The 9,916-nt window shown below is 36.8% G+C and overlaps 2 protein-coding genes across 2 annotated transcripts; both read right to left on the bottom strand.

Annotated features, from left to right (window-relative positions):
* Positions 1-7,044: 7,044 nt before the first annotated feature.
* Positions 7,045-8,079, bottom strand: LOC130461592 (uncharacterized). Its single transcript, XM_056829746.1, has 4 exons — positions 7,741-8,079; positions 7,567-7,638; positions 7,275-7,423; positions 7,045-7,207 (listed from the first exon to the last, which is right to left on the bottom strand). Exons 1-4 carry the CDS (start codon positions 8,077-8,079, stop codon positions 7,045-7,047), a joined length of 723 nt encoding a protein of 240 aa, XP_056685724.1.
* Position 8,080: 1 nt separating this feature from the next.
* Positions 8,081-9,347, bottom strand: LOC130461591 (uncharacterized). Its single transcript, XM_056829745.1, has 4 exons — positions 9,020-9,347; positions 8,720-8,907; positions 8,570-8,635; positions 8,081-8,473 (listed from the first exon to the last, which is right to left on the bottom strand). The coding sequence occupies exons 1-4, from the start codon at positions 9,345-9,347 to the stop codon at positions 8,081-8,083; spliced, it is 975 nt and encodes a 324-aa protein (XP_056685723.1).
* Between the last annotated feature and the right edge of the window lie 569 nt (positions 9,348-9,916).

Below are 9,916 nucleotides of genomic sequence, written 5' to 3'. Positions count from 1 at the left end.
TCAATTCTCATGTTATTCAGTAAGTATTATTTGAAACAAGCGCAAATGACAAATTTGCGTTGGAACGCTGAATGCTGGAAATGCACAGACGCTTAACCAAAGGGCTTAGATCGGTAAAATCAAAGCTCAGGAAAGTCCGACTGACTAAAAACCAACTGCACGAACGATAGGGGTGTCAAATCGGGTCATCGGATCGGTTTCGGATCGGTTATAAACGGTTCGGGTTCTGTCGAAATCGGATAATGTCGGGTGAATGTTTCTATCCGGGTCAATTCGGATCGGTTCGGATAACTTCGGGTTCGGGTGAAGTCGGGTAATTAATTGTTTCGGGTTCGAGTCGGTTTCGGTTCGGGTAATTTCGGTTCGGCTAAATATCGGGTTCGGTTTGAACCGGTTCGGGTTAAAAACGGTTTTGTATCGGTTTATTTTGGTTCGGGTCTAGTTTGGTTCGGGTGCATATCGGATACGGTTGCATTTTGACCGGTTTACTGCGGGTACGGGTCATGTTCGGATCGGATAAGTCTCGGGTTCGGGTGAATGTCGGATTCACTTAATATTTTAACCGGTTTACTGCTGGAATGTGTCATGTCTGGATCGGATAAAATCTCGGTTTCGGGTCAAGTTTGGATCGTGAGTCTCGGGTTAGGGTCAAGTTCAGATCGGTCGTACCTCGGATCCGGGTCAATTACATATTGAGTTTGCGGTTTGAGCTAGGATCGGGTTGGTAGTATTCTTATGTTTTATGGATCGAGTAACTATTGAGTTCACTATCAAATCATATCGCTTTATTATTCTAATATCTCATGCCAAATAATGAATTTTTAGAATTCTACTTCCTCCGTCCAAAATTAACCTTTACACTTATCAAGATTCGTTGACACTAAATTTTACGGAGTAGAAGATAAGTTATTGTTCATATAAATATTAATTTATTGTAAAAGTAGACGTGAAATGAGATAGTGGGATTCTCCGTATTATTTATTGAAATATAAATGTGGTAGAAGATAGTGTCATAGTGGAGTGTTAATACTTGTTTCCATAAAACTCACCCGAAGGATTGACATTACTTATTGCTTAAGAAAAAAAATAAATGTGATAGAAGATAGTGGAGTGTTAAGTAAAATAAATGTGATAGAAGATATCTAAATTAAGTAAAAATGAACTTATAAAGTTAAATTTAGACAATTAAATATCCCAAAATTGAATATTGTAATTGTCTGAAGGTTACATTTTCGCTCTAACGTAATAATGATTAACAAATGTTTTGAAGTATAATATTTGTAGAACCAAACTTCATCAACTAAGTTCTTGGTTGATTAAATAATACTGAAATGGGAAGACCAAAGATATAAAAAACTAGTATTGTACTCCGTAATTTTTAATTAATTTCATGCTGTTTTATAATGTTTAAGACCTTTAATTATATGGGAATAATGACAATAAATTAGCTATGATACGACAAAAATGTGTATATCGAGTTGGAGTTTAGGTAATTAATAGTTCACTTGTTTAGGTGAGTCATATTAATAATGAGTAGACTAAATTTTAGTTGGATCAAATCGGATAGAATAAAATCGAGTATGGGTAGTTACTTTTTGGCTATCGGGTTAAATCGAGTCGGGTTATTTTCGGATGCCGGGTAGATTCAAGTCGAATAGGTGATAATTCGGTTGAAAGTCGGTTTCGGGTTCATTCGGATCGGGTCAAGAACAATGCGGGTTAAATCGGATATCGGGTTTTATCGGGTCGGGTCGATTGCAGTTGTTATCCGGTAAAATCGGATTTCGGATTGCTATCGGGTCGGATGCGGGTTCGGTTTGGTTAAAGCTAATCGGGTACTAATCGGGTTACGGGTCTCCTCGGGTTGTTAGCGGATCGGGTTCGGGTATTTGATTCACGGGTCAAATCGGATTTCGGATCAATGTCGGATCGGTTCGGATCGGATTCAAGAGCCTCTACTTCTCGGATATATTCGGTTCGGATGTCGGTCGGTTTCGGTCGGTTTCTCGGATCGGGTCAATTTTTGACAGCCCTACGAACGAACCAGCGCTAGAAAATTCTGGCGCTTCTAAAGCCAACGGTAGAATTTTCTGGTGCTCGACGGTTCAGCTCCTGATTATAACTTCCAATTATTCGTGATGAAAAAAAAAACGACTAGTAAAATAGTTATTGGTTCTCTAATAACACTAATATTTGGCAAACGCCATTCAAGCTAAAATCATTTGACATTCAACTAAGTTGAGTTTTCGAAAACCGCTTTTATGATGGCAAATGCCATACCCGCTATGATTCTCCAAGGCCACTCGCTCAGAACAGCGAAACGGAACTCACATCAGAAATCCCTTGTGACACACTGAGAATGAATTCCTAGACCGACCGCCCTCGGGCTACTGTTCGGGTTAGAAAGAACTCATCCAAAGGGGAAGCTGCAATAATGACTCTAGCGGTCAAAAGGAGAAGAATTTGATCCTACCAAATTGATTGCTTCCTTCCCTAGCCCGGCGGAACAAGTTAATTGCGGTTGGCGCTAAACCTTTAAATGGACCAATGCCCGGGGAATAAAATTCAAAGTGTCCGCGGGGGAAGGTCCAATGTTCGATTAGTCCGAATCTGAATCCGAATCTGATAGTGATGATTCTGTAGATACCTTGTAATACCTCGTATTTTTCTGTATTTATAAATATATTTTATTATATTTATTAAGCATTTTTATGATGTTTAGAATTTAAATATTATTTAAATGTATTTTAAATTAATTGGAGTAAATATTATTTTAATTACTTAAGAAACGAATTTATTATCCGAAGTCGTGAATTTATTGGGTTCGATTTTTAAGTGGTTTGAATTAATTCCGAGCCCAGCTCGTTCTACTAGTTGAGCCCAACTAAGATTTCTAACCTCAATTTTTAATTCAAACCCAACCATCTATTTTACAGCGCCCAATATAAATTTCCTAAGCCTAGCCCATTAGGGATTTGGGAAGCATAATAAATACCCCACTTCATTACATTGATCCCCACTCCCTCATTATTTTTCTCTCTCCTCTTTCTTGCACCACACTCTCACCAGACCTCTCTTTCTCTCGTCCCTCGTGCTCTCTCGTCCCCTTTCCCCACAGCCAGCCGAGCCCCTTGCACGCTCGCTGTTGCTCGTGCTCGTTCACCACACTCCCTCGCCCCTTATTGCTGCACGTTGCTGCTGCCCCACACAACACTCGTTCCTTCACTCCCTCTCTTCCGCCTCTCGTTGATGCATCACTCCACTACAAGAAATGGTACTATTAACGACGGGAATCCCGCCGCTAAAGGTCAATAATTGTTGATTAACGACGGGATTTTCCATCGCGAACCCGTCATAAAAGGGGGTCGTCGTTAATGGAAAATCCCGTCGTTAGCCCGTCGTAAAAGACATTTGCGACAGTTAGTCACGTTTTTGTTGGGATGTTATCCCCGTCGCAAAAGCCCTTTTGCGACGGGATTTTTACCCGTCGTTATTAGGTTGTCATAAAAGGTACAAATTTTTGTGTGCTCGCACATCAATCGTGCCCTCGCCGAGTGTTGTTGTTGCTGCCTTGCTTCGTCGCTCGACACCCAACCATACACTCACACACTCTGGGTGCCCTCTCTTGCTCGCTGCCGAGCCTTGCTGACTCGTGGTTTCTGTCCGTCGCACACCACACGCATACACACGAGCACCGTGTGTTGTCGTGTATTATACTCTTATATTTTGATCCTTTTGTGCCCAATCACATTCAATTCGTGATTGTACCGTACTATAGGCCTGTTTGGTATAATTCTCTTCTTCCTTGCCTATTCTATTTCAATTCCGTATTTTAAATTATATTATTATTATCGATTTTGATTAATTAAACTGTTGGGATCAGTTATGAACACCGAATTTTGATGATTTGTATGATTGGATTAATGAGGAGTATTTTAAATTAAAGTACTACAATTTTCAGATTCGTTTATTTAATAAAATGTCAATTTTGAAAGGTTTAAAGTGACCTTTATGACAAATTAGGGTTAGGGTTTTAATCCCAACTTAATGATTGATTGATTTACATAATTTAATGTACATTAATTTCAATTATGGACATCAAATATAAATTTCAGAATTATTTCGAGGCTTAAAAGTGTCGATTTTGATGAATTTAAAGGTGGAGAATTAATGTTTTCACACTAGGACTTTAGTTTTTCAAATGAGAATATTATTTATTAATGGACAATTAATATCTAACTAACTCAAAGGTTTTAGAATTTATAAAAGTTGCTGGAAATTTAGCGAGCATGAATAATAATTGGTTTTCATTATTTTAATGATAGGAGGTGATTTCTAATCTTGAGTCGTGATTCGCAAAGAGGCCCCAGTACTTAGATATTCGAGGTACGCACATGTCTAGGGTGACCACCGTTTACATGAGGACTTTGTGATACTTTATTATTGTGAATCAAGTGACTTGGATTATTATGGATTAATGTTTGATGTTGTGAACAAACATGTTATGGATTATTATTGAAATTATGAATACTACGTGAACAAGCATGTTGTGATTAATTATAATCGTTGAATTTAATGTCAAGCATGTTGTTCAAGTATTATTATGCATGTATGGTTGTTTCACATGCAAGGGATGATTATTATGCTATTGTATGTAATGTCTAGCATATTTTGAGCCAAGTAATCGTGCCTCGTTGCACTATTTATTCTACCCAGTCTGTAAGGTATGTTTGGGAGGTGTATTTGAATTGAACTAAGGATTTCTCGTCCTTTGTGCACACCTCGCTTGTAAACTGGCATGTCGGGTTATCTCAGTAGTATATTGAGAAGGAACAATGGGAGTAATATCACTTGAGTCTTGTATATTGATAACAAGTCCTAATGAATTAAAAGAAGAGTGTTGTTGGTTGCTTTTATTATATGTCATGTTGTTGTGTCTTGAGTTTACCTTGTGAATAAAATATTAATTTACTTAAAGTGCAACCAGAACAAGGTTCAAAACTTTTGGAACGAATATACCTTGAGTATTAACAATGGGGGGAGTCTTGGCGGAAAACTTGTACTCCTACGAAAGATACAAGACGTTGTTTCATTCTTTTTTTATATGCGCTGGATTTCTGTTGGTATGGTCCGATAGTCGGTATAGTGTGACAAATGGTTAATTTTATTTATTTGGTGTTTGGTGGGCTACCAACACCCTTCCTTTCATGAATATTTCTTTTGGGCCCGTTCGAAGCTTATTCTTAATTAATCTATGAGTCAAGAGTCGTGTCAAGTGTCGAGTTTTGTCTCCATGATTAATTTTTTATTAAATGACTTTTGCATGTGGATTATTTATATTGTTTAATTGAAGCATGTTAGACTAGGATTTCATTCTAGCTTGTTCGTACTCAGCTTTCGCTGACTTCGTGCTCATCTTTCTTTTGGTCATGACATTTGCCTTAATGACCCTATGATGATCCACCATTGCATTTGCGTTGTTGGGGAGTAGATTCTAATTAACAGGCTTGTAGAGATAACTTGCGGGAGAAGTTATCGAGCATCGGATTGAGTTTGAGAGATGTTTTTCTCCTTCATGATAAACTCTATTATTTTACTAGTCTTGACTACTTAAACTATTTAAATTTCTAGTTAATGGATTTTGAATTATTAAATATTTTGGTTTTGGGCCGTGATGGTTCCTATTTGTATGGAGGCCATTAACTATTAATTATATTTTGAAAGTTAGTTAATTCCGCTGCGTAATTCTTGTAATAGCCTTAACCGTTATCACGGTGGTGGTAATATCTTAGTAATAATTCCTTTATTTTAAGTTGGAAAATGGTTTTAAAAAAGCAAGGAATTATTAGGGTGTTACAAAGTGGTATTTGCAGAGCTCTAGTTTAAGAGTTGATTTGCATTAAATAATAGTGCAAAGTGGTAAATCCTTAAGCTACGATTTAGAAAGCTATTTAATAGTAATTCATACTATTTGAGCGATTTTGCGGAACTTTAGGATGTTTTGAAATTTTATTTTCCTAAAGTTAAAATGTTATTTTTGAGTACTCAATATTTTGAAAAGTCAAATACTAAATATTTAAGTTTATTTGAAATCGAATTGAATTTTCGATTAATTAATTTTATTTTTCGAAATTGTGGGTTTGAGTTCGAAATTTGTTCGAATTATTTTTGTTTGAATTTCTGAATTTTTTTCCTTCGGAATTTCCGAATTTAAAAAAAAAAATTTAAAAATTTATTTATTTAATTATTTATCCGAATTTAATTATTTAATTAATTATTTTTGGAAAATCATTATTTCTTCGAATTAATTATGTACTTATTCGATTATTTATTTACTATTTCGATTTTAATTTTACTAATTTCGTTTAAATTTGAAGTTATTTATTAATTATTTTCGAAAATTATTATTATTCTAAGTGAGAAAGGTTAGATTAAGAAGGGAATTTAATTTAAGTATGCATCTAATTAAGTGCTATGTGTTAAGTATTGATTATGTGTTTATGTATTTAAAGTTTGATCATGTTTTATCTTGCTTTATGTGATTAATTGCATCATAATCCACGATTAAGCATAAAATTGTGCATTGAATTTATTTAAGCTTATTTCATATTCTTTTGGGGGATTGAATTCTTTTTTTTTTTTGGCAAATAATATGGAATTATATTACCAAAGTAAAGGGTACACCAAAGCAACAGGCACCAACAAAAAGCTCCTTACAGACTGGGAACACAACAACAAAACCAAAACAGACTTACAGCCACAAACTAGCTTCTGCAAGCAACACAAAACAAGATCATTTACAACTACATCTACAGAATCATAATGACTACTGAACAAGCTTGAGTTTCTTTGGATCCACACAACATATATGGTCTCAATGAAAGCAATACTACACAGCCTCTGCTTAGTTCTGGTACTTCTACTTTGAACAGCTGCCCATTGAACTTCTTCATCCAAATCTTGGACAGTTCTCTGGAACCCCATAATGAGCTACCACTTTACTCCAAACTTCCTTTGAGTATTGACACTCAAAGAACAGATGAGTCAACCTTTCCTCATGCACCTGACAGGATTCACAATCTCCATTGATATATTCCAACTAATCAACCTACTCTTAGTAGGAAGTCTCTTTTGTAAAGCTAACCAAGTGATGAAAAGTCCCCTTAGGACTAGCCTTACTATTACAGACAATTCTCTTCCAATGCACCTGGTTACCCACAACATGTAGATGCTTATACATTTTGCTAATTTTGAACTTTCCAGCACTGACACACTGGTTCACCCCACCTGCTTGCATCAAAACATCTATGTATTGCCAAATCTTCCTCAAAGACCAAGTTATCCCAGAGGTAATGGGCATTGTCCAGAAATCAAACTGTTTCACATAATAAGTGTGGATCCACTTCACCCATAACCTGTCTTGCTTCATAGAAAGGGCCCATCAATGTTTCAAAACAGCAGCTTTGTTCCAAATTGTCAAATCCTTTAGATTCCAACCTCCACAACTCTTGGGTAGACACATATGCTCCCAAGAAACTGGTGCCTTTTTTGACCCCAAATCTGAACCTGTCCACAGAAAGCACCTACAGATTCTTTGAATCTCAGCTCCTTCATGACCTTCTTAGGCATGACAAAAATCTGACACCAGTATAACTAAATACCATACAAAACTGATTTGACTAGTTGAAGTCTTCCTGCATAGGACAAGAACCTTGAAGACCAACTCTTAATCCTAGCAACCGTTCTCTCAATAAGGGGATTGCAGTCAGTAAAGCTCAACTTTCTAGTTGTCAGAGGTACCCCTAAATACCTAAAAGGAAAGTTACCTTTCTGGATGCCAATCCTAGCAACAGTTTGACTTGAAATATCATCAGGAACATCAGCTGTATACACTTCACTTTTGTGCAAATTTGCATTGAGGCCAGAGGCAGTTGAGAATTTAGTAAAAGCTCCAAACAAAGCTGTAACATAAGGCACATCAGCTCTAGCAAACATGAGTAGATCATCAGCAAACATCATATGTGTGATCTTCAACTTCTTACACCTTGAATGATACTTAAACTCCTTTTCTGAACTCATACTAGCCAAACACCTTGACAGATACTCCATAGTCCATACCCAAGGCAAAGAGATAGGGGGACATTGGATCCCCTTGTCTCAAACCCTTTTTTCCAAGAATGGGAGAGGTAGGAAAGCCATTCACAAGAATAGAATAGGAGACAGTACCTAAACATTCCATAACCCACCTAACAAATACATCAGGAAATCCTGACTCATGCATCATTGCCTTCAGAAAGGGCCATTCCAGAGAATCATATGCCTTTTTGAGGTCCAATTTAATCATGCATCTAGGACATATGTATTTCCTAGAATAACATTTAACCAGTTCAGAGGCAAGGAGGATGTTGTCAGCAACATTCCTACCAGGAATAAACCCAGCTTGAGAGTTATTCACCACTTCACCAATTACTGACTGCATTCTGTGAGTTAGAATCTTTGAAATCTACTTATAGACAATAGTGCAACACACAATAGGCCTAAAGTCTTTAATTCTTGTAGAATTCTGGACCTTAGGAATGAGAGTAACTGCAGTGTTGTTAACTTGTTTCAGAAGCTTCGTTGTATAAAAGAACTTCTGAACAGCCAAATAAACATCATCTCTAACAATATTCCAAGTTTCTTTAAAGAAGTAGCTGTTAAACCCATCTTAACCTGGTGCCTTATTAATATGAATCCCTTTCAATGCCATATCAATCTCTGCATTTGTGACAGGAAGAACTAAGGATTGAGCAGAACTTGCAGAGAGATGGTTCCCTTGTCTGACAACTGTAACATCAATACCTTCCAATGAGTCTGCAACAGACCCAATAAGACCATGGTAAAAGGCTTTAATCTCCCCTTTAATCTCTGCAGCAGTAGCAAGCCTTTTCCCATTAATTGGTATCATAAAGGATATCAATGCTATTTCTTGAATATCTCTCCTTTATTGTTGTGAAGAAAAATTTAGAATTTGAATCACCAGCTTTCAACCACTGGATTCTTGACTTTTGTTTCAGAGCTCCTTGATGGATGCCAAGGAACTTTTTGAGATTGGCAGTACACTCTCTCTCAGTCACCTGAAGAGAAATATCACAAGGGGAAGCAACTAACTGAGATTGAACTTCACCCAACTCCTTCCTAATGTTCTCAATTCTATTCTCCAATCTAGCAAAATCTTTTTTGTGAAGAGTTTTTAAACCCTGCTTGATAATTTTCAACTTTTGCCACACTTGGAACATAACAGTTCCAGAAACAACAGTACTCCATCCTTCTTGAACAATCTGGTGGAATTTAGGGTGCTCAGCCATGTAGTTAAAAAACTTAAATGGCCTACTCCCCTTTTGTCTTTCCACCTTACAATCCAAAAGGAGAGGGGAGTGATCTGACAAACCAGGATTTAGATAATCCACACAAACATGCAAATTTATTATGCCAGTTACCACACCCAAAGGCCCAATCTATTCTATAATTTATTCTTAGATCACCTTGCCCTTTTGATGAGTCATATTTGTATAGGGTATTTTAGGCGCATTTAGGTTGCATTATTAGGCATTTATATCATTTTAGTTGCATTTAGGATCACATTTGCATAAGTTATCGTTGTCGTACTCTATTACGCCCCGTTTGTGTTTTCTTAATGTTTCAGGTGATTTTACGGTCATTTGGATGCTTTCGGAGTGTTATGAGTTGATTTGGATGATGAACGGATGGAATATTGACTCGAGGATCATTGCATGTCTCTAGGGATAATTTTGAGTCAACAACGAAACTAAACGCTATTTTTCTAAGCATCAAAACGGACAAGCGTTCACTCTTTTAATGGTATCTCAAGTTCTACATGTCGGAATGAGACGATTTTGATTGGGCTAGAAAGTAG

This window comes from Spinacia oleracea, chromosome 5, assembly GCF_020520425.1.
Source record: "Spinacia oleracea cultivar Varoflay chromosome 5, BTI_SOV_V1, whole genome shotgun sequence".
NCBI classification, from domain to species: domain Eukaryota; kingdom Viridiplantae; phylum Streptophyta; class Magnoliopsida; order Caryophyllales; family Amaranthaceae; genus Spinacia; species Spinacia oleracea.
The sequence above is the reverse complement of the archived record's forward strand: the minus strand, read 5'-3'. Positions and strand labels throughout refer to the sequence as shown.

Excerpts from the sequence above, each read along its gene's own strand:
- LOC130461592 (XM_056829746.1), bottom strand. The coding sequence starts at position 8,079 with ATGAGTTCAGAAAAGGAGTTTAAGTATCATTCAAGGTGTAAGAAGTTG. Across the intron at positions 7,424-7,566 it reads TAGGTGCTTTCTGTGGACAG|CAAGACAGGTTATGGGTGAA; the intron begins GTTCAGATTTGG and ends CTTTCTATGAAG. Across the intron at positions 7,208-7,274 it reads CAAGCAGGTGGGGTGAACCA|GTGCATTGGAAGAGAATTGT; the intron begins GTGTGTCAGTGC and ends GTGGGTAACCAG.
- LOC130461591 (XM_056829745.1), bottom strand. The coding sequence starts at position 9,347 with ATGGCTGAGCACCCTAAATTCCACCAGATTGTTCAAGAAGGATGGAGT. Across the intron at positions 8,908-9,019 it reads AATCCAGTGGTTGAAAGCTG|AGATTAAAGGGGAGATTAAA; the intron begins GTGATTCAAATT and ends CTACTGCTGCAG. Across the intron at positions 8,474-8,569 it reads CAGTTACTCTCATTCCTAAG|TCAGTAATTGGTGAAGTGGT; the intron begins GTCCAGAATTCT and ends CACAGAATGCAG.